General features: G+C 45.1%; 1 protein-coding gene across 3 annotated transcripts in view; it reads right to left on the bottom strand.

The window, feature by feature from the left end:
• Positions 1 to 23,798, bottom strand: part of LOC139265601 (pre-mRNA 3'-end-processing factor FIP1-like) — a 69,564-nt gene extending 45,766 nt beyond the window's left edge. For all 3 annotated transcript variants that reach the window (XM_070882717.1, XM_070882718.1, XM_070882719.1), the window contains exons 1-3: positions 23,486 to 23,798; positions 3,104 to 3,146; positions 1,377 to 1,452 (exon numbers count right to left, since the gene is read on the bottom strand). In XM_070882717.1, the coding sequence (XP_070738818.1) occupies positions 1,377 to 1,452; positions 3,104 to 3,146; positions 23,486 to 23,597 (231 nt within the window). In that variant the 5' untranslated portion in view covers positions 23,598 to 23,798. The remainder of the gene's footprint in view (positions 1 to 1,376; positions 1,453 to 3,103; positions 3,147 to 23,485) is intronic.
• Positions 23,799 to 24,311: the final 513 nt, after the last annotated feature.

Here is a 24,311-nt window from a genome sequence, read left to right as displayed (position 1 = left end):
GGCAGTTCAGAGCGGACTTCAATCAGGGCCATTTTGACAGCGGGCCTGCCTCCAAACCCGCACTAGCAGGACTGCGAAGATTCCATCCACTGTTTCTCCCTCCCCACTGAGGTCAAATCACTAAGCCTTTGTTGATTCTGTTTGATATCCATTCAGTAAAACAAAGTGTCCCCAAAATTTCTGCCTTCATTGACTAGTTGCTTATCAAGGACCCTGGATACTCATAGTGCAATATGCAAGGTAAAATGAAAGAAATACTTCAACAAGGACAATACTATCCACTCATTAAAAATGCACTAAATGAATGTGCTCATCTCAATAGAAACAAACTTTTATATATATTGCCTAGTTAAATATTTAGACATCCAACAATTTTGCAAACACCAATATAAACTGAAATCTCTGGAAGAGCAGGCAGTGCGGAGAGAGTCAGATTTAGTGTTGCCCAATCTTTTCTAAGCTGCCCATCTCCACTGGTACCCCTCAGTCTCTATCCATGGCCTACCTCACTCTCCCCTGCTGGTTCACCTCACCAATTCTCCTCATTCTCATTTTTTGGTCCTAGTTATGAATATGGTCTGCCGTAGCCACCTTCTCGGATTCAGGGGAGTCGCTGCCCTCCGCCCGCCCCCCCCCCCTTCCTCCCCCATAAGCAGCCGAAATGCTTTCCCTACAAGAATGATTTCACACTCTCCTGTATCGACTTGAATGATAAAATAACCCAGGGCTTTAACAAATAGCAACCCCTTGACACCTGTAATTCTTTAATCACTCTGAAGGTGGATCAAGAAAACACTCAGCCAAAGCTTCACTCAAATCGTTAAGCTGCTTCACTTCATAGCAAGCGAACATACAGAGCAAGTTACAAGCAGATTCAGTTAGTTCAATCAGTACAATTTACCTTTGTGTAATAATTGAAAAATAATGAACACGCTACACTGCACACACAGAGGGTCATCTCCTGCAGTCTAATTTTCCCATAGCCCTTTGCTACCTGATTTGCAGCACTTCATTTCAAAAACCTCTGCTTGACTGTCACTTTGCAGGCTGATAGCTAGAGTGTGCAAGCAGTAGATGGTGTGGAACAGTAGCATGGGCTACCTCATCCTTCAACTTTCCCACCCTCCGATGAGTAAAGTGGAGAAACTGTCTTACCAAAGCATCCTGGCCAAAAGCAGCACCCAATAATTTTTTTTAAAAAGGTACAATCCTAATGAACTAATACTACCATATCCCGAGGCATATTACGACAGAATATCCATTCCACAGAACATGAAAAATTCCCAGTTAAAAGATTTCATTCTTTTTAATTGAAACTTTACCCAATTAAATAAGAGACAGCAAACTAATGCTGTGAACATTATTCTGAAACTTACACCCTCAGCCATTTTCAAGTTGCTGACTTTGAATTCTTGTGATGGCTCCTGCATCGTTTTCACAGAATCTTCTCCGCTGCACAAGTAAATCAAAAATAAGTAGCCAAATTAAATCAAAACAAAAAGCAGGACTAATCCATGTCAAATTTGACAGACGATTTCAATAAATGCAACATTCTTACATTATCTGTATTCTTTCTTTTATATTTAAATTAATGCATTCGTCTTTTAAAATGCTGACCTTGTCTCATTTTTCTGAAGACATTGACTCGTGATGGCCATAGTTGCACAGGAACTGGCATTAACTTTAGTACTTTATTCAAGTAACCATTCTTTATTGCGTTAGCTTAGACAATGTGCCTCAATACCTCATTTAAGCACAGAGTTACTTTTTATGGTTAGTTCTAAAATTTTCAGTTAAAATGATGACTTCTCTGTAATAAGTACTCTTTCATAAAGATATCCTTGGCTAGCATTGCTCTGTCTAAAGAGAAAGCACAAAGCAGATACTTCCAAATTAGGTTTCTGGATAGAGTATGTACATCCTTTTGGGATGAAAGAAACATTGTTGGTAATCAACAAAACATTCTTTAAATTAGGATGAGAGAACATCAAGAGCAAACAAAGTAACCCATCATGTTTTGGGGCTCAGAAATAAGCAATTTGAATGTGAAGGATAATTTTATGATGCCAGTTGTCTCAGTTTATTAAATAAGTTTTGACAACATAATTTTCAATAGTTACAAAAAGCAATTCTATGCACATTTGGTAGCCTGTATTCACAACATTTGTCACACTTAATTCTGCCTGGCCTCAATAAAACAAATAGATTTGCAAATCCGAGTACAGCGATTTTAAGGGATACTAAGGGATCCAAGGGATATGGGGTTAGTGCGGGAAGATGGAGTTGAAGTAGAAGTTCAGCCATGATCTTATTGACTGGTGGAGTAGGCTCGAAGGGCCGAATGGCCTACTCGTGCTCCTATTCCTTATGTTATTATTATGGCAGTGAGGCAAGGTGAGCAGGGAAAATTGAGCTCGCAAAATTGAGTCAACAGTGGCTAGCTCAACATTACAATGCAACATTTCATTTTTCATTTTTTTTTAACGTGGGATTCCAAAAACTAAAAAAGTAGAAACAGGTGTGCATTGCCAAGACTGGTTTCAAACCACAATTTCAGCAGCTTACTTGTATACAGCTAGAAAACATTATACAGGTGTAATGATTCCAGGAATCAAAAATCACACAAGAGGACATCCAACTCGCAGATCATGCCAGTCAGTGGTTAAGAGAGCCCAAGTATCATGGACATCAGAGATTAGTGTTGGAATGCCCAGAGAGAATGCAGATGTGCAGAGCCAAGAACCCCACCCTGCAAATGAAACACAGCAACAAAAAGATTACATAAGTGGAAATTCTAGTTCACACCATTCCACCAATGTTGTGATCACATCTGAAAAGACAAATTAAATACAAAAAGCTCAACAACTGAGACATACCAGTGTGCAGAAATAGGGGGAGGTCAACAGTGTACAAAGGAGCATTTCTGTAAAAACTTTAAAAAGGAATAAAGGACCAAATCTGCAAGCATGAGGGCCGTGATGGATCAGTTATATTTCTACTGATAGGCACAAGATAACTGAATAAGGAACTGCACTTGAATTCTTGAAGTAGGAAAGGAATCAAAACTACCTATAGTACAGCACATTAAAATACTGATTCTTACCCGTCAATCAAAGCCACCTCCTCTTGTTTACCAGGGTTTTCATCTATAAACAGAAACAGAGTGTTATTTTTGATCTCAGTAATAATTTCAACTTGAATTATCTGGAAAGATAACCTAACACTGCAACCCATTGCAACCTTTAGGGTAAAACCTGATGGGTTGATTATAGTACTGCAAACATACTGATGCAAAGCAGCTTCGTAAGTGCAAAATTATAAAACCCGAGGTACAGCTCTGGAGTCAAATTGGCAATGTGATTCCTGACCACACTAAAACCATGACATGCAAGCCCAACTCTCAAAAGGTATCTTTCACTGCTTGAGCACTGTACTGGTGCTGTCCAGTGCAAAGTGAAGGTTAAAAAGTTCCCTTGGATGAACTAGATCACCTCTTAATCTTCTATACTCAAGAAATACAAACCTAGTCTATTCAACCTGTCCTCATAATTTAACCCTTTTTGCCTGGTTAGCATTCTGGTGCCATCATGAGAATGATACCAGGGCTAAGAGAGTTAAATTATGAGGACAGGAAATAGTTTCTCTATCTATCTACCTGCCCTATCTAATCATTTTAATCATCTTAAACACCTAAATTAGATCACTCCATAGGAATACAAGTCTAAGGAAGTCAAGGAAGAAACTATTTCCTCTGCAGGGGAGGGGAAGGGAAGGAGTCCAGAACAAGGGGACAAAACCTTAAAATTAGAGCTGGGCCATTCAGGGGTGACATCGCAAAGCATTTCTTCACACAAAGTGGAGTGGCAATCTGGACCTCATGTCCCCAAAAAGCTGTTGAGGCTAGGTCAATTGAAAATTTCAAAGGGGAGATTGACAGATCGGTGTTACCAAGGATATTAAGTGTTGCAAAACCAAGGCAGGTAGACGGCAGTTAAGATACAGATTAGCCATGATCTAATTGAATGATGGAACAGGCTCGAGGGACCGAATAACCTACTCTTGATCCTATCTGCCACCTGACGATATACATGAAACATTGCCTTTAGTATCGTTCATCTCTGACACGCAACCACAAACCAGCATATGTGCTCACCATGTATAGAAATGCAGAAATTTTAAAAGTAAATAAAAGCTTTACTGATGGCCTCACAGTACAAGAATGGTGCAAATGGAGAGCTGCTTGGAAAAAAATGCCTGCACGCTACCATCGAATGGTGACAAGACAAGTAAATCCTCATGGTTTAGAGACTTCCCTAGTAGCATCAAGTCATACAGACCAAAAGTTTCACCGTCCAAGTCCCGGTCTGTGCTGAGTTAAGTTAATCTCAGCCAGTGCGAGTACCTGTAATCCAATTAGATTCTGCATCCCTGAGCCAGCAAGGGTCAAAATAAGCCCAGCTTCCTGCTCCTGCTCCCTTCCTACTTACCCATGCTGAGAAGTATATATGTGTGAGTATCAGATGAGGAGAGGTTCGGGTTTGGCTACGAAATCCACTGTGTTGAAATAACCTGCTGACACTACGATTGGCCTCTGTATCCCTGACCTAGGGTGGGAATGGTTAGCAGAGGTTCCTGCTCCTGACTGCTAATGGAAAGAGATTGTGTGGATATTTGACGAGGGCATGGTGGGGTTTCAGTGTGATGCTGACCATGGTGATACTATAAATTGGATCATCGGGCAGTAACCCCAGTTCATGAGGTCAGCAGGGCAGAACCAACACAAGTAGAGAATTTTACAAAAAAATATCCAATTCCGGGCTGCTCTTATTAGCATAAAACACACCAACAAATACACATCTTCCTTTATACCACCTCTCCCAATGGCTCCATTCATAAAGGCCAGATTTTAATGTCAAAATAAGTGAGGCTAATGGCACTCACTGTTATTTATGCCTAAATGGGACAGCAACTTCAGGCGAGGAGCAGATGTGCGGTTAAATATCAATATCCAAAAGATGTTGTCTGACTTGTGCTGCTCTGCCGTTAGCTTCACAAAAATGGCATCTTGCTGTCTGCATCACCATTGACATGGAGTGAATGTCGTGAAGTTGATTATCATTTAACTCACTTATGTTGGCAGCAAAATCTGGCCCAATGTATAGCTAGAAACCAAGAAGGATTGAGATTCAATCCTTGCTCTGCAGTAAGTTTGTTGATCCCTGCCAGGACAGCAACAGACACCCTAGAATTAAACCTTGGAGGGCAGCTGTGAAACTTTATCCCAGCACAGGTTACAAGGAAAGGACATTGGCTGGAGCGGAGGATTTCATAAATCAGTGACTATTTATGGGACAATTCAGTAGAGTGACTCGCAGAGCAGCGAAGCTGGTCGGGAACAGAGAGGAGAGAAAAAAAAACATCAAGAAGGGACGTCACAGGACAGTGGGTAGGTGATCGGTTGGTGAATATCACTGTTGGCTTTTCTTCTCTCTAAGTTAGGGCAGAGGGATATACTAAAAACTTTAATTAATAATCTAATAAATAGAGGCATGGCAGGGCAACTTAGTCGCATGGAACGCAAGAACATAACAAAGAAATAGGAGCAGGAGTGGGCCATTTGGCCCCTCAAGCCTGCTCCGCCATTCAATAAGATCATGGCTGATCTGATCCTGGCCTCAACTCCACTTCCCTGCCCACTCCCCATAACCCTCGACTCCCTTTTCATTTAAAAAATCTGTCTATCTCCACCTTAAATATATTCAATGACGCAGCCTCCACAGCTCTCTGAGGTGGAGAATTCCAAAGATTCACAACCCCGAGAGAAGAAATTCCTCCTCATTTCCGTTTTAAATGGGCGACCCCTTATTCTGAAACAATGGGCCCAATTTTGGCCATGACTTGCTCCAATTTTTTTTTTGGAGTATGTTGGTTTTTCTGGCGCAAGTTAAAAAACGCCATTTTCCCCCAATAAACTTGCTCCAGAGTGAACTCAGTTAGGTATGATTTATTTTAGTTGAGTTTTTTTTTCCAAAAGTGGGCGTTCCCAGCCACTTACACCAGTTTTGGCCATTTATGCCACTTTGGCCAGCTAATACTTACTTCAAATCAACTTAGGTCAGCATATGTGGCCAGCTCTGAAAAACCTTGTGGGCAGTTAAGAATTCGGCGCAGGTTAGTACATTTAAAGCACCAAGACTTACAAAGCACTAAACAAACCACAAAAAGTAAGAAGCAATCAATCAATAACAAATAAAAAATAGAAGTCCTACCTTTATGCCAGAATCAAGTTTTTTTTTTTAAATGTCCCCCCCCCTCGCCCCCACATCAAATTACTCTTTCTCTCCCCCCACCCCTGCAAATTAAAACACTCTTTCTCCCTCCCCTCCCCGCACCACCCCCCCAATCAAAACTCTCCTCACTAAACAAAGCACAACCATCAATAAATAAAAAATAAAACTCAAGTCCTACCTCAGCCCAGGAAGTCAGCGGGCTGGCCGGCCTGTGCGGGAGGCCACACAGCCAGGGATAGGGGCTGCGAGCATCGGGTCCTGTTCACAGGCCGCAGGACACGCTGGGAGGGCAAGGAGCAGGCGCGCAGACTTCACTGCGCATGCGCGCAGCTGCTGGCGGTGTTTTCTGCGCTGGGCTGTTGCTCCGCCCCCCCCACTGCACTATGTACGCCACGCTGGGACATCGGAGACTCGGCAGAGCGGGCAGGATGGGGCCACATTTTTTTGGCGCTGCTTCCAGCGCGCAAAGTCGCCGCAGTTAGGGTAAGTGCACCGAAAAAAGGGGTTGAGGAAAATTGGGCCCTATGCCCCCTAGTTCTAGATTCTCCCACAAGTGGAAACATCCTCTCTGCATCAACCCTGTCAAGCCCCCTCAGAATCTCATACATTTCGATAAGATCACCTCTCATTCTTCCAAACTCCAATGAGTATAGGCCCAACCTCTCTTCATATGACAACCCCTTCATCTCAGAAATCAACCCCGTGAACCTTCTCTGAACTGCCTTCAATGCAAGTATTTCCTTCCTTAAATAATGAAACCAAAACTGTTCACAGTACTCCAAGTATGGTCTTACCAACGTCCTGTACAGTTGTAGTAGGACTTCCCTGCTTTTATATTCAATTCCCCTTTCAATAAAGGCCAACATTCCATTTACTTTCCTAATTACTTGCTGTACCTGCATGCTAACTTTTTGGGCCCAAGTTTCCACATGATAAAAAACGGGCGCCAATCCGAGCTGGGCGCCCGTTTTTCGCGCCGGAAAAAAAACGAGCGATTCTGGGGCGGAGCCTACACTCGCGCCAATTTTGTAAGTGGGAGGGGGCGGGTACTATTTAAATTAGTTTTTTTCCTGCCGGCAACGCTGCACGTGCGCGTTGGAGCGTTCGCGCATGCTCAGTGTGAAAAAAACATTGGCACTCGGCCATTTTTGTAGTTCTTTGTAACTGTTTAGTTTTTTAACATTTTTTAATAAAAGTACATTGCCATCAGCACAGAGGCTTCTTGTAGCAGTGAGAAGGGTGCAGGAAGCCTCAGAAAGTTGAGGCAGCCGTTTCCCGACGACCTCCCCCTTTTGCCGTCGGGAAATGGCTCCTCAATTTCTGAGGTTTCCTGCAGCCGTCTGGAACGGCTCCATTCCCTCCCCCCCCCCCCCCCGCGTTCGGTCGGCTCGCTCCCTCCCCCCCCCCCCCCCCCCCACCCCCCACCCCCACCCCCACATTCGGTCGGCTCCCTCCCCCGCGTTCGGTCGGCTGCCTCCCTGGCTGGCTCCCTCCTTCCGCCCGCCCCCCACCCCCCCGGCCCGCGTTCAGTCGGTCGGCTCCCTCCTCCCCCCACCCCCGCGTTCGGTCGGCTCTCTCCTTCCCCCCGCCCGCGTTCGGTCGGCTCCCTCCTCTCCTCTCCCCCCCCCCCCCCCCGCGTTCGTTCGGCTCTCTCCTTCCCCCTGCCCACATTCGGTCGGCTCCCTCGTTTTGTGAGGCTTGCTGCACCATTCTCCCTGGCTGAAGCACTTTCACACAGGTAGGAAGATGGTTTATTTAATCTTTTCTTTGCTTATAAATGTTTATTCAGGTTGGATTTATTTGTATAATATTTGTATAAGTATAAATAAGGATTTATTATAGAATTTAATGAGTTCCCTTCTCCCCCCCCTCCCCCCCCACCTCGTTCTGGACGCCTGATTTTTAACCTGCGCCTGATTTTTTAATGTGTAGAACAGGTTTTTTCAGTTCTACAAAAATCTTCACTTGCTCCATTCTACTTTAGTTTGGAGTACGTTTTCACTGTGGAAACTTTCAAATCAGGCGTCAGTGACCGGACACGCCCCCTTTTGAAGAAAAAATTCTGTTCCAAAGTAGAACTGTTCTACCTGACTAGAACTGCAGAAAAAAAAATGTGGAGAATTGCGAATTCTAAGATAGTCCGTTCTCCACCAGTTGCTCCTAAAAATCAGGCGCAAATCATGTGAAAACTTGGGCCCTACGTGTTTCATATACAAGGAATCCCAGATTCCTCTGTGCCGCAGCATTTTGTAATCTCTCCCCATTTAAATAATAATTAGCTTTTTTATTTTTCCTACCAAAAGTAGATAACCTCACATTTTCCCACATTATACTCCATCTGCCAAATTTCTGCCCACTCACTTAGCCTATCTATATCCCTTTGTAGATTCTTTGCATTCTCCTCACAACTTGCTTTCCCACCTATATTTGTATCATCAGCAAATTTGGCTACATTGTACTCGGTCCCTTCATCCAAGTCATTAATATAAATTGTAAATAGTTGAGGCCCCAGCACCGATCCCTGTGGCACCCCACTAGTTACAGTTTACCAACCTGAAAATGACCCATTTATCCCGACTCTGTTTTCTGTTAGTTAGCCAATCCTCTATCCACGCTAATATATTACCCCCAACCCCATGAGCTTTATGTGGCACCTTATAGAATGCTTTCTGGAAATCCAAATACACCACATCTATTGGTTCTCCTTTATCCACCCTACTCGTTACATCCTCAAAGAACTCTAACAAATTTGTCAAACATGATTTTCCTTTCATAAAACCATGTTGGCTCTGCTTGACTTCATTATGATATTCTAAATGTCCTGCTGCTACCTCCTTAATGATGGACTCCAGAATTTTCCTAACGACAGGTATAAGGCTAGTTGGTCTATAGTTTGCTGCTTGCTTTCTGTCTCCCTCCTTTCTTAAATAGAGGTGTTACATTTGCGGTTTTCCAGTCCACTGGAACCTCTCCAGAATCCAGGGAATTTTGGGAGATTACAACAGATGCATCCACTATCTCTGCAGCCATCTCTTAAGACCGTAGGACGCAGGCCATCAGGTTCAGGGGACTTGTCCACCTTTAGTTCCATTAGTTTGCCTAGTACTTTTGCCATCCTGTGCCATGTGGAAAGTCCTGGATGCTGCTCATGGACTGGACGACCATGTGTGTGGGATGTGTCGCCAGCTAGAGCACCTGGAGCTCCGGATTTCGGAGCTTGAGCGGCAGCTAGAGACACTGCAGTGCACCCGCGAGGATGAGAACTTCATGGACAGCACGTTTCAGGGGGTGGTCACCCCGCAGCTCAAGAGTGCACAGGCAGAGAGGGAATGGGTGACCACCAAACAGATAAGGAGGACCAGGCAGGTAGTGCAGGAGCGAAGTAATATGGAGTCAGAGACAGATGGTAGAAAGGTAAAAAGCAATAGTGGAAGGCCGAGTAAACAAAGGCAAGAAACAAAAAGGGCCACACTACATCATAATTCTAAAAGGACAAAGGGTGTTAAAAAAACAAGCCTGAAGGCTTTGTGTCTTAATGCAAGGAGTATCCATAATAAGGTGGATGAATTAACTGTGAAAATAGATGTTAACAGATATGATGTGATTGGGATTACAGAGATGTGGCTCCAAGATGATCAGGGCTAGGAACTCAACATCCAAGGGTATTTAACATTCAGGAAGGATAGAATAAAAGGAAAAGGAGGTGGGGTAGCATTGCTGGTTAAAGAGGAGATTAATGCAATAGTTAGGAAGGACATTAGCTTGGATGATGTGGAATCTATATGGGTAGAGCTGCAGAACACCAAAGGGCAAAAGACGTTAGTGGGACTTGTGTACAGACCTCCAAACAGTAGTAGTGATGTTGGGGAGGGCATCAACCAGGAAATTAGGGGTGCATGCAATAAAGGTGCAGCAGTTATCATGGGTGACTTTAATATGCATATAGATTGGGCTAACCAAACTGGAAGCAATATGGTGGAGGAGGATTGCCTGGAGTGCATAAGGGATGGTTTTCTAGACCAATATGTCGAGGAACCAACTAGGGGGGAGGCCATCTTAGACTGGATGTTGTGTAATGAGAGGGGATTAATTAGCAATCCCGTTGTGCGAGGCCCCTTGGGGAAGAGTGACCAGAATATGGTGGAATTCTACATTAGGATGGAGAATGAAACAGTTAATTCAGAGACCATGGTCCAGAACTTAAAGAAGGGTAACTTTGAAGGTATGAGGCGTGAATTGGCTAGGATAGATTGGCGAATGATTCTTAAGGGGTTGACAGTGGATGGGCAATGGCAGACATTTAGAGACCGCATGGATGAACTATAACAATTATACATCCCTGTCTGGCGTAAAAATAAAAAAAGGGAAGGTGGCTCAACCGTGGCTATCAAGGGAAATCAGGGATAGTATTAAAGCCAAGGAAGTGGCATACAAATTGGCCAGAAATAGCAGCGAACCCAGGGACTGGGAGAAATTTGGAACTCAGCAAAGGAGGACAAAGGGTTTGATTAGGGCAGGGAAAATAGAGTACGAGAGGAAGCTTGCAGGGAACATTAAGACGGACTGCAAAAGCTTTATAGATATGTAAAGAGAAAAAGGTTAGTAAAGACAAACGTAGGTACCTGCAGTCAGAATCATGGGAAGTCATAATGGGGAACAAAGAAATGGCAAACCAATTAAACAAGTACTTTGGTTCGGTATTCACAAAGGAGGACACAAACAACCTTCCAGAAAAAAAGGGGTCAGAGGGTCTAGTAAGAAGGAGGAACTGAGGGAAATCCTTATTAGTCGGGAAATTGTGTTGGGGAAATTGATGGGATTGAAGGCCAATAAATCCCCAGGTCCTGATGGACTGCATCCCAGAGTACTTAAGGAGGTGGCCTTGGAAATAGCGGATGCATTGAGTCATTTTCCAACATTTCATAGACTCTGGATCAGTTCCTATTGAGTGGAGGGTAGCCAATGTAACCCCACTTTTTAAAAAAGGAGGGAGAGAGAAAACAGGGAATTATAGACCGGTTAGCCTGACATCGGTAGTGGGTAAAATGATGGCATCAATTATTAAGGATGTCAAAGCAGCATATTTGGAAAGAGGTGACATGATAGGTCCAAGTCAGCATGGATTTGTGAAAGGGAAATCATGCTTGACAAATCTTCTGGAAGTTTGAGAGAATGTTTCCAGTAGAGTGGAAAAGGGAGAACCAGTTGATGTGGTGTATTTGGACTTTCAGAAGGTTTTCGACAAGGTCCCACACAAGAGATTAATGTGCAAAGTTAAAGCACATGGGATTGGGGGTAGTGTGCTGATGTGGATTGAGAACTGGTTGTCAGACAGGAAGCAAAGAGGAGGAGTAAATGGGTACTTTTCAGAATGGCAGGCGGTGACTATAGGGTACCGCAAGGTTCTGTGCTGGGGCCCCAGCTGTTTACATTGTACATTAATGATTTAGACGAGGGGATTAAATGTAGTATCTCCAAATTTGCGGATGACACGAAGTTGGGTGGCAGTGTGAGCTGTGAGGAGGATGCTATGAGGCTGCTGAGTGACTTGAATAGGTTAGGTGAGTGGGCAAATGCATGGCAGATGAAGTATAATGTGGATAAATGTGAGGTTATCCACTTTGGTGGTAAAAACAGAGAGACAGACTATTATTTGAATGGTGACAGATTAGGAAAAGGGGAGGTGCAACGAGACCTGGGTGTCATGGTACATCAGTCATTGAAGGTTGGCATGCAGGTACAGCAGGCAGTTAAGAAAGTAAATGGCATGTTGGCCTTCATAGCGAGCGGATTCGAGTACAGGGGCAGGGAGGTGTTACTAGAGTTGTACAGGGCCTTGGTGAGGCCACACCTGGAGTATTGTGTACAGTTTTGGTCTCCTAACTTGAGGAAGGACATTCTTGCTATTGAGGGAGTGTAGCGAAGGTTCACCAGACTGATTCCTGGGATGGCGGGACTGACCAATCAAGAAAGACTGGATCAACTGGGCTTGTATTCACTGGAGTTCAGAAGAATGAGAGGGGATCTCAGAAATGTTTAAAAATTCTGACAGGTTTAGACAGGTTTGATACAGGAAGAATGTTCCCAATGTTGGGGAAATCTAGAACCAGGGGTCACAGTCAAAGGATAAGGGGTAAGCCATTTAGGTCCGAGATGAGGAGAAACTTCTTCACCCAGAGAGTGGTGAACCTGTGGAATTCTCTACCACAGAAAGTTGTTGAGGCCAGTTCACTAAATATATTCAAAAAGGAGTTAGATGTAGTCCTTACTACGAGGGGGATCAAGGGGTATGGCGAGAAAGCAGCAATGGGGTACTGAAGTTGCATGTTCAACCATGAACTCATTGAATGGTGGTGCAGGCTCAAAGGGCCGAATGGCCTACTCTTGCACCTATTTTCTATGTTGCTATGAGTCCCGAGTGCATCTTGCTCGCTAAACGGTTTTCAGTTCTGGATACTAGTGAGGGCGATGGTTCCTCTGGGGAGTGCAGCCAGAGCCAAATCCACGGCACCATGGGTGGCTCAGCTGTGGGGTGGGAGGGGAGAAAGAGAGGAGGAAGAAGATCGGAAGTGCAATAGTGATAGAGGATTCGATAGTTAAGGGAACAGACAGGCGCATCTGCGGCCACAGACGTGACTCCGGGATGGTATGTCGCTTCCCTGGTGCCAGGGTCAAGGATGTCACTGAACTGCTGCAGGACATGCTGAGGAAAGAGGGTGAACAGCCAGAGATTGTGGACCATATCGGCACCAATGACATAAGTAGAAAGAAGGATGAGGTCCTGCAAGCAGAGTTTAGGGAGCTAGGAAAGAGATTAAAAATCAGGACTGCAAAGGTAGTAATCTCCGGATTATTCCTGGTGCCACGCGAGTACTGAAAAAGGATAGAGCAGATGAATGCGTGACCGGAGAGATGGTGCAGGAAGGGAGGGTTTTAGATAACTGAGGCATTAGGACCATTTCTGGAGGAGGTGGGACCTGTACAAGCCAGACGGGTTGCACCTCAACAGGACCGGGACCAATATCCTCGCGCGTTGGGGAGGGGTGGGGGTTTTGCTAGTGGTTAGGGAGGGTTTAAACTAGCTTGGTAGAGGAACGGGGACCTGAGAGTAGATTCAGAAGGGAGGGAAGAAAAGCTGGCAATGGAAGGCATAAAATTAGTCAGAGTTTGGAAGGCAGAGGAAACAAAGGCTAGAAAATAGACAACAAAGGAGTGTGGCAGTGCTAAATGGTATATACTTCAATGCAAGGAGTCTAGGGAATGAGGCAGATGAGCTGAGGGCGCACATGAGAGTATGATATTATAGTTCTTACTGAGACATGGCTGAACGAAAGGCAGGAATGGCAGCTCAACATTCCTGCTTTCAGGGTTTTCAGATGAGAGAGGGGGGTCATAATATTGATGAAAGAAAAATTACAGCTGTGAGGAGGGCAATGTTAGGATCATCAAATGAGGCTATATGGGTTGAACTGAAGAACAAAAAAGGGGCAATCACACTGCTGGGAGTGTACTATAGAGCCCCAAACAGTCAGAGGGAGATAGAAGAGCAAATATGTAGGCAACTTTATGAGAAGTGCAAAACAATAACACAGTACAGGGTTTTCAACTACCCCACTATTACCTGGGATAGAATTAGTGTGAAAGATATAAAGGGAGCAGAATTCTTAAAATTCAGGAGAACTTTTTTTAGCCAGTACGTAGCAAGCCCAACAAGAGAGGCGTTTCTGGACTTAGTTTTAGGGAATAAAGCTGGGCAGGTGGAAGCGGCATCAGCGGGAGAGCATTTTGGTGGTCATGATCATAATTCAGTTAGATTTAGGGCAGTTAAGGAAAAGGACAAAGATAGACCGGGAATAAAAGTTCTCAATTTGGGAAAAGCGAATTTTACTAAGCTGAGATGTGATTTAGCCAAAGTGGACTAGAAACAGCTACTTGAAGGTAAATCGAGGAGAGGCGGGAGTTCCGGGGTCGGTCTGTGAGAGGCCTACTGGAGCAGCTGCAGCAGGGAGAAAAGGCAAAAAAGTAGAAAGAAATCGAAAGGTGAAGTCACAGCCAAGGGGGTAAGTGATTGGCTGGTGATTGGTAAGTAGTTTTTCCTTTTCTTTATCATTGTTGTTGCCCAATTAGGTTAATCGAAGGGTTAAGTCATGGCATCACAGCTCGGACACATGTTATGCTCCTCCTACACTATGTGGGAAGTCAGGGATGCTTCCAGTGTCCCTGACGACTACGTGTGCGGGAAATGTATCCGCTTCCAGTTCCTGACGGACCGCATTGCGGCATTGGAGCAGCGGGCGGATTCACTCTGGAGCATTCATGATGCTGAGAATGACGTGAATAGCACATTTAGCGAGTTGGTCTTACCGCAGGTAAAGGATACACAGCCAGATAGGGAAAGGAAGACCAACAGGAAGAGCAGTGCAAGGCAGGTAGTGCAGGGGTCCCCTGTGGTCATCCCCCTGCAAAACAGATACACTGCTTTGAGGGGGATGACTCATCAGGGGAGAGCAGTAGCAGCCAAGTTCATAGCACTGTGGCTGGCTCTGCTGCACAGGAAGGCAGGAAAAAAAAGAGTGGGAGACCGATAGTTATAGGAGATTCAATTGTAAGGGGAATAGATAGGCGTTCCTGCGGCCGCAACCGAGACTCCAGGATGGTATGTTGCTTCCCTGGTGCAAGGGTCAAGGATATCTCGGAGCGTGTGCAGGACATTCTGAAAAAGGAGGGTGAACAGCCAGTTGTCGTGGTGCATATAGGTACCAACGATATAGGTAAAAAACGGGATGAGGTCCTACGAGACGAATTTAGGGAGCTAGGAGTTAAATTAAAAAGTAGGACCTCAAAAGCAGTAATCTCGGAATTGCTACCAGTGCCACATGCTAGTCAGAGTAGGAATCGCAGGATAGCTCAGATGAACACGTGGCTTGAGCAGTGGTGCAGAAAGGAGGGATTCAAATTCCTGGGACATTGGAACCGGTTCTGGGGGAGGTGGGACCAGTACAAACCGGACGGTCTGCACCTGGGCAGGACCGGAACCAATGTCCTAGGGGGAGTGTTTGCTCGTGCTGTTGGGGAGGAGTTAAACTAATATGGCAAGGGGATGGGAACCTATGCAGGGAGACAGAGGGAACAAAATGGAGTCAGAAGCAAAAGATAGAAAGGAGAATAGTAAAAGTGGAGCGCAGAGAAACCCAAGGCAAAAAGCAAAAAGGGTCACATTACAGCAAAATTCTAAAGGGGCAAAGTGTGTTAAAAAGACAAGCCTGAAGGCTCTGTGCCTCAATGCGAAGAGTATTCGGAATAAGGTGGACGAATTAACTGCGCAGATAGCAGTTAATGGATATGATGTGATTGGCATCACGGAGACATGGCTCCAGGGTGACCAAGGCTGGGAACTCAACATCCAGGGGTATTCAACATTTAGGAAGGATAGACAAAAAGGAAAAGGAGGCGGGGTGATGTTGCTGGTTAAAGAGGAAATTAATGCAATTGTAAGGCAGGACATTAGCTGGGATGATGTGGAATCAGTATGGGTGGAGCTACGGAATACCAAAGGGCAGAAGACGCTAGTGGGAGTTGTGTACAGGCCACCAAATAGTAGTAGTGAGGTTGGGGGCAGCATCAAACAAGAAATAAGGGATGTGTGCAATAAAGGTACAGCAGTTATCATGGGCGACTTTAATCTGCATATTGATTGGGCTAACCTAACTGGTAACAATGCGGTGGAGGAGGATTTCCTGGAGTGTATTAGGGATGGTATTCTAGACCAATATGTCGCGGAACCAACCAGAGAGCTGGCCACCCTAGACTGGGTGATGTGTAATGAGAAGGGACTAATTAGCAATCTTGTTGTGTGAGGCCCCTTGGGGAAGAGTGACCATAACATGGTAGAATTCTTTATTAGGATGGAGAGTGACAAAGTTAATTCAGAAACTAGGTTCCAGAACTTAAGGAAAGGTAACTTTGATGGTATGAGGCGCGAATTGGCTAGATTAGACTGGCAAATGATACTTAAAGGGTTGACGGTGGATAGGCAATGGCAAACCTTTAAAGATCATATGGATGAACTTCAACAATTGTACATCCCTGTCTGGAGTAAAAATAAAACGGGGAAGGTGGCTCAACCGTGGCTAACAAGGGAAATTAAGGATAGTGCTAAATCCAAGGACGAGGCATATAAATTGGCCAGAAAAAGCAGCAAACCTGAGGACTGGGAGAAATTTAGAATTCAGCAGAGGAGGACTAAGGGTTTAATTAGGAGGGGGAAAATAGAGTACGAGAGGAAGCTTGCCGGGAACATAAAAACTGACTGCAAAAGCTTCTATAGATATGTGAAGAGAAAAAGATTAGTGAAGACAAACGTAGGTCCCTTGCAGTCGGATTCAGGTGAATTTATAATGGGGAACAAAGAAATGGCAGACCAACTGAACAAAATTACTTTGGTTCTGTCTTCACGAAGGAAGACACAAATAACCTTCCAGATGTACTAGGGGACAGTGGGTATAGTGAGAAGGAGGAACTGAAGGGTATCCTTATTAGGCTAATTGTGTTAGGGAAATTGATGGGATTGAAGGCTGATAAATCCCCGGTGCCTGATAGTCTACATCTCAGACTACTTATAGAAGTGACCCTCGAAATAGTGGATGCTTGGTGATCATTTTCCAACAGTCTATCGACTCTGGATCAGTCCCTATGGACTGGAGGGTAGCTAATGTAACACCACTTTTTAAAAAGGGAGAGAGAAAATGTGTAATTATAGACCTGTTAGCCTGACATCAGTAGTGGGGAAAATGTTGGAATCAATCATTAAGGATGAAATAGCAGCGTATTTGGAAAGCAGTGACAGGATTGGTCCAAGTCAGCATGGATTTATGAAAGGGAAATCATGCTTGACAAATCTTCTGGAATTTTTTGAGGATGTAACTAATAGAATGGACAAGGGAGAACCAGTGGATGTGGTGTATTTGGACTTTCAAAAGGCTTTTGACAAGGTCCCACACAAGAGATTGGTGTGCAAAATTAAAGCACATGGTATTGGGCGTAATGTACTGACGTGGATAGAGAATTGGTTGGCAGACAGGAAGCAGAGAGTCAGGATAAACGAGGCCTTTTCAGAATGGCAGGCAGTGACTAGTGGAGTGCCGCAGGGCTCAGTGCTGGGACCCCATCTCTTTACAATATATATTAATGATCTAGAGGATGGAATTGAGTGTAATATCTCCAAGTTTGCAAATGACACTAAACTGGGTGGCGGTGTGAGCTGTGAGGAGGACTCTAAGAGGCTGCAGGGTGCCTTGGACAGGTTAGGCGAGTGGGCAAATGCATGGCAGATGCAGTATAATGTGGATAAATGTGAGGTTATCCACTTTGGGGGTAAAAACACGAAGCCAGAATATTATCTGAATGGCGGCAGATTAGGAAAAGGGGAGGTGTAGCAAGACCTGGGTGTCATGGTTCATCAGTCATTGAAAGCTGGCATGCAGGTACAGCAGGCAGTGAAGAAGGCAAATGGTATGTTGGCCTTCATAGCTAGAGGTTTTGAGTATAGGAGCAGGGAAGTCTTACTGCAGTTGGTGAGGCCTCGCCTGGAATAATGTGTTCAGTTTTGGTCTCCTAATCTGAAGGACATTCTTGCTATTGAGGGAGTGCAGCGAAGGTTCACCAGACTGATTCCAGGGATGGCTGGACTGACATATGAGGAGAGACTGGATTAAGTGGGCCTTTATACACTGGAGTTTGGAAGGATGGGAGGGGATCTCATGGAAACATATAAGATTCTGATGGGACTGGACAGGTTAGATGCGGGAAGAATGTTCCCGATGTTGGGGAAGTCCAGAACCAGGGGACAGAGTCTTAGGATAAGGGGCAGGCCATTTAGGACTGAGATGCGGAGAAAGTTCTTCACTCAGAGAGTTGTTAACCTGTGGAATTCCCTGCTGCAGAGAGTTGTTGATGCCAGTTCATTGGATATATTCAAGAGGGAGTTAGATATGGCCCTTATGGCTAAAGGGATCAAGGGGTATGGAGAGAAAGCAGGAAAGGGGTACTGAGGGAATGATCAGCCATGATCTTATTGAATGGTGGTGCAGGCTCGAAGGGCCGAATGACCTACTCCTGCACCTATTTTCTATGTTTCTATGTTAATCAGTGTCAGAGCAGTGGGAGGCATTCAAGGAGGAGATAGTGAGGGTTCAGAGAAAGTACGTTCCCTTAAAGAAAAAGGGCAGGACTAACAAATCTGCAGCCCCTGGAATGTCAAGGGGCATACAGGGTAGGATAAAGAAAAAAAGGGAAGCTTATGACAGATACCGAGGGCTCAATACTGCAGAAACCCTAGAGAGGTACAGAAAGTGCAGGGGCAAAATAAAAAGGAAATTAGGAAAGCAAAGAGAGGGCATGAAAAAATATTGGCAAGTAAAATCAAGGAAAACCTAAAGATGTTTTATAAATATATTACAAGCAAGAGGTTAACGAAGGAGCATTAGAATAACTAAAGAAAGAGCCCATTAGGGACCATGGGTCCAAATTTCCCCAGCCACCTAGAACGGCGTAGTTAGGGGTGGCACGCCGACTGAGCCAAAAAAAGTGCCGAAAATGTACCTTCCACTTTGGCCACTCCCTCGTCATCCGGTTCCAGTGGTGTGGCGCTGCAGAGACTGCGGGGGCCAGAGCTTCGGTCGCAGCCGGCAGGGGTGCGGAGCTTGGGCCCAGCGTCTCGTGGAGTGCCGGCAGGGGGACGCATGTCCGTTTGAGCGTGTGCGCAATGCGCATTTCAGCGTGCGCGCATGCGCAGTGGAGCAGGAAGCTTGGCAATCAGCCAATTAAAAGGGAGAGCGTCCTCAGTGCCTCAGCATCATTGGCAATGGACCATATATAAAGGTACGGTGTGAATAGTGATTTTTGGGTAACTGAGGGAGTGGAAAGGAGTTCTGGATAGGTGGAAGGTGAGAACGGTGATTTTTGAACATTACCCGAGTGTAAGTCCAAACATGAATGACGCAACAGCGTGCAACAAGAACAAAGAATTTCCTCCATGAGGAAGTGGAGAAACTAGTCACTGTCATTGAGGAGAAATGGCTGGAGTTGGATATCAGCAAGAGTGGTTCCATAAAAGTTTCACCCAAGGAAATGAGAAGATGGAGGAACCTAGTTGCAGAAGAATACTCCCCGCAGGGGTGAATACCGCAAGATCTGGAATCCAGTGCAAAAAGAAATGGCAGGACGTTGGTCAAGTAGTGAGTGTAAGTAATATCTTCATCTTTAAATGGAATTGCAATTGAAAATGACCATCTGTACATGTCCCACCCATCAGAAGCGCACCATGTGTGAAAAGTTATATTTTCATCTTTGGAGAAGAAATTGGCCGACAACAATAGGGAAAGATTTAGAGCAGGAGGAGGGCTGCCAAATCTGCACCAACTGTCACCCCTGGAACAGAGGGTTGCTGCCTTGCTGAGTCACACCTGCAGAAAAAGAATCAGTTCTGCACAAACTGGACCCACACGCAAGGGTGAGGGCGAGTCATTAAAATGCATCGTCGCTCTTCAAGTCAACCTGCTGACTGGCCTGCTATGCATCAGACTACTCATGCCACCCATCCTGTCCCCTCCTGTGCTGCTAACCATTTGACAGTTCTGTTGTATTTTGCAGAGGACGACGACACTCCTCACTATCCTGAAGATCCACCAGAAGATCCAGATGTGTGCACTACAGACCAAGGCGGGTGGAGGGAGGAGAGGTCCATGGAAATGTGTGCACGGGAGAATGCTGATCGCGATATGGATCAGTCCATAGTACAGGGCATCACACTGCCAGAAACCTCCATGAACTCCTCGGTGACATTCCATGGTTTCACACCTTCCAAGGTTGCGGGTCCCAGTGGCGGTGATGAAATGCATGTTGGAATACCCAGTGCCCCACTGTCCCAGCCTGTGCCTCGCACTGGAGAGGTGCCACTAGGCAGACCCACAGTAAGGGGAAAGAGAAGCCAAGCAGATGCAGTCTTCAGCAGATGTTAATCAGGTTCTGTCATTGGGTGAGGAGACCAATGCCCTTACAAGATCACTCGTGGCGACCGTCAGTGGGGTGCGTGATGAGGTATCGACACTGTCGGGAGAAATATCAGCACTGAGATGGGAACTGAGGGCGGGCATTTCAGAGGGTGTGCAAACGATGGCAGATCCATGAAAGAGCTAGCTTCTGCAATAAGGGCACAAAGGCCGGATACTCAAATGCCACTCCCACTTCAATCCACACACCAGCCACCGGTGAGATCCAAGCCAGGCCCCCAACGCCCCCCACCACCGACCCTATGAGGAAGTGCACTTTCCCCGAAATGTGGGTGAGAGATGGGTGCAGCCTTTCTTTGCTGTTGTTGTCGTTGAAGTGCATTGTAAAATAGCCAATAAAAGATATTTTGCATTAAGACTGAATCATGTTCCATTAGGACCACACAACATTTAGGGACTACTGTAAAAAGTAAAAATCCTTTACCCCTAGTCATGTGTGCCTGCCGCCCCTAGCCCTGGTGGGAGGGCTAGCGAGTGCATTCTGCAGTTGGCAAGGTAGGACTGCTCTATTTTCTGTAGCTGATTTATCTTTCATTTATTTTTGATGATGTTGTGCAGCTGTTGTGCTGAAGATGTTGTGCTAATGTTGTAAAGGTGTCTCTGGCTACCTGCGCTGATTTCTTAAATGTAGATAAGGTTTTTCTGTGCCTACAAAAGTGGCCACATACACTGGCCTAAGTTAGTTTGGAGTAACTTTTAGCTGGCCAAATTTGCTTCTATGGCCAAAAGAGGCGTAAGTGACAGGTCACGCCCCCTTTTGGAGAGAAAAAACTAAACTAGAAAAAAACCTAACTAACTGACTTACACTGGAGCAAGTTAAATGGGAAAATTTGCGATTTTTAAGTTACTCCAAAAAAAACCAGGGCAACTCCTGGGAAAATTTGAGCCCATTAAAGGTAACGTGTGTGGAGGTGGAAGACGTGGGTATGTGGGTTTTCACAAAAGAGAGGAACGATGCAGACATTGCAATGAGGGAGGAGGAGTGAGAAAAATTAAATTAAATAAACATGGCAAAAAAGGAAGTATTAAGGGGTTTTGTATCTTTGAAAGTGGATCAATCCCCAGGCCCGGATGAAATTTATCCCAGGCTGTTAAAAGATGCAAAAAAGAGGAAATAGCAGTGGCTCTGACCATCATTTTCCAATCCTCTCTGGCTACAGGTGTGGTGCCGGAGGACTGGAGGACTGGTAACGTTGTACTGTTGTTTAAAAATGGAGAAAGGGATAGACCGAGTAACTACAGGCCAGTCAGCCTAACCTCAGTGGTGGGAAAATTATTGGAAATAGTTCTGAGGGACAGAATAAATCTTCATTTGGAAAGATACAGATTAATCAAAGGCAGTCAGCATGGATTTGTTAAGGTAAGGTCATGTCTGACTAACTTAATTGAATTTTTTGAAGCTGTAACAAGGAGGGTCGACAAAGGTAGTGCATTCGATGTAGTCTTTATGGATTTTACCAAAGCTTTTGATAAGGTCCCACATGGCAGACTGGTCACAAAAGTAAAAGCCCATGGTACCCAAGGCAATGTGGCAAATTCGATCCAAAATTGTCTCAGAGGCAGGAAGCAAAGGGTCGATGGGCATTTTTGTGACTGGAAGGCTGTTTCCAATGGGGCTCAGTGCTAGGTCCTCTGCTTTTTGAAGTATACATCAATGATTGGAACTTGAATGTATGGGGTATGATTAAGAAGTTTTCAAATGATATAATATTGGCCGTGTGGTTGACAATGAAGAAGAAAGCTGTAGACTGCAGGAAGATATCAATGCACTGGTCAGATGGGCAGAACAGTGGCAAATGGAATTCAATCCAGAGAAGTGTGAGGCAATGCATTTGGGGAGGGCTAACAAGGCAAGGGAAGACACAATAAATGGTAGGAGTGTAGCAGGACAGGTAGATAAGGTGGTTAAGAAGGCATATGGGATTCTTGCCTTTATTAGCCGAGGCATAGAATATAAGAGCAGGGAGGTTATGCTTGAACTGTTAGAACATTAATTAGGCCGTAGCTAGAGTACTGCGTGTAGTTCTGGTCACCACATTACAGGAAAGACGTGATTGCACTTGAGAGGGTACAGAAGAGTTTTACGAAGATGTTGCCTGGACTAGCTATGAGGAAAGATTGGATAGGCTGTGGTTGTTTACTTTGTAACAGAGGAGGCTGAGGGAAGACCTAAATGAGGTGTATAAATTTATGAGGGGCCAAGATAGAGTTGATATAAAGGACGTACTCCCCTTCGCAGAGGGGTCAATAACTAGGGTGCATAGATTTAAGGCAAGTGGTAGTAGGAGAATTAGAATTTCTTTTACATAGAGGGTGGTGGGGGTCTGGAACACAATACCTGAAAGGGTGGGAGAGGCAGAAACCCTCATAGCATTTAAAAAGTGCTTGGATATGCATTTCAAGTGCTGTAACCGACAACACTACAAACCAAGAGCTAGAAAGTGGGATTAGGTCTGATAGCTCTTTGTCGGCCGTTACGAACACAATGGGTCGAATGGCCTTCTCCTGTGCTGTAATTTTCTATTCATGACTCTTGGGTAGAATATACTTTCCCTTTAAATCAGCCTGTAACAGTGATAAGCGAGTCATTGGCTGAGTTGTGGGAAATCCTGAGGAGGTAAATACAAGTTATTCCTTTACTGTAGTTAATTTATAAAAACTCAAGTAAAATCTCATTACTGCATTCCTCCCAAGGAGCTGATCAAGAAGAAAAAGTTAAAACTCAGTAGTTAACCCACTCCCCTTGCAAATAAACTTTAGAAACTTGGAATAAGCTCGAGTGAATTACTTGCAATGCAATGCTTTTTGATTACATCAACACTAAAGAAAGCAGCTGCAAATTTGCTTACATGGAATTCAGGACAAGCTTATAACAACATTAGAGTAGTGCAAAAACGAGGGTGCGTGCATTTTGCTGATGGAACCCAGGGCAACACAAAGGACATTGTCCCTTTAAGAGAAGTGTTTACTTGCTCCCTAGACCAGTTCATGTTTTGGAGACACATGCAGCAAACGCACACTGTGCATTTCGAGCACCTCCCTCGCTCCTGGATAAAATGCATCAATATAAAGCAATCCCCCAAACTTTGATAACATCGACTCGCCCCGGCTCACTCACTCACTCACCTCCGTACAGCCAGTTCTCCTCATCATCGTCAGCGGTCTCTAGGCCGCCGCCGCCGCCCGGCGCTGCCCTAGTCTCTGCGGCCGAGCTCAGCGACTCCAATCCGGTGGCCATGGTGAGCGGGAGCGAGTCTGCCAGCTCCAACGCCGAGTGGCGTGGAGAAAGTCAGGACACCAATTTGGGGCGGGGGAAGAAGCTGCGGGGCCCCCGTTCAGGCGCGGGCGGTGCACTGCCTCCAGCCGTCCATTGCCTCCACCGACCGCCGCGAACGAGCCCGCCCTATCGAGTCCGCGCCGTCAGCGAACGGGTTCACCCTATTGAGTCCGCCGCCCGCCCAGCGCATCCGCCTGCGCTGGGTCATAGTGCCCGGCGCGATCAAAATTGGTACAGCAAACTCTGCGCAGAAATGATCAACTTTTGCAGAGCTAAAAGAGGTTTCATTCATTTTGCAGTAAGACACATTAGTGTTTTTAATGATCTATTTCGATACATTTCACTTTTAAAAATAAAAATGTGTTTAAACGAGTCTGTAATCTGTCCCACTCTTTCCATCCCCCATCTCAGCCCTCTGTGACTAGCTTTTAAAACACAGGGATGGAATATAAACAAAATGGAATTGCAAAGTTGTCTATAGTTGACTGGCGGAGTTTGTTCAACAATACTTCAGCAGAGAACAAATGATACAACAACAACTTTTATTTATATAGGGCCTTTAACGTAGCAAAACATCCCAGGGCGCTTCACAGTAGTAATATAAAACAAAACAAATAAATTTGACACCGAGCCACAGAAGAAGAAATTACAGCAGATGACCAAAAGATGGTTAAA

The sequence above is a fragment of the Pristiophorus japonicus genome, chromosome 6, assembly GCF_044704955.1.
Source record: "Pristiophorus japonicus isolate sPriJap1 chromosome 6, sPriJap1.hap1, whole genome shotgun sequence".
Classification (NCBI taxonomy): Eukaryota; Metazoa; Chordata; class Chondrichthyes; family Pristiophoridae; genus Pristiophorus; species Pristiophorus japonicus.
This window is presented reverse-complemented; position numbering and strand designations above follow the sequence as displayed.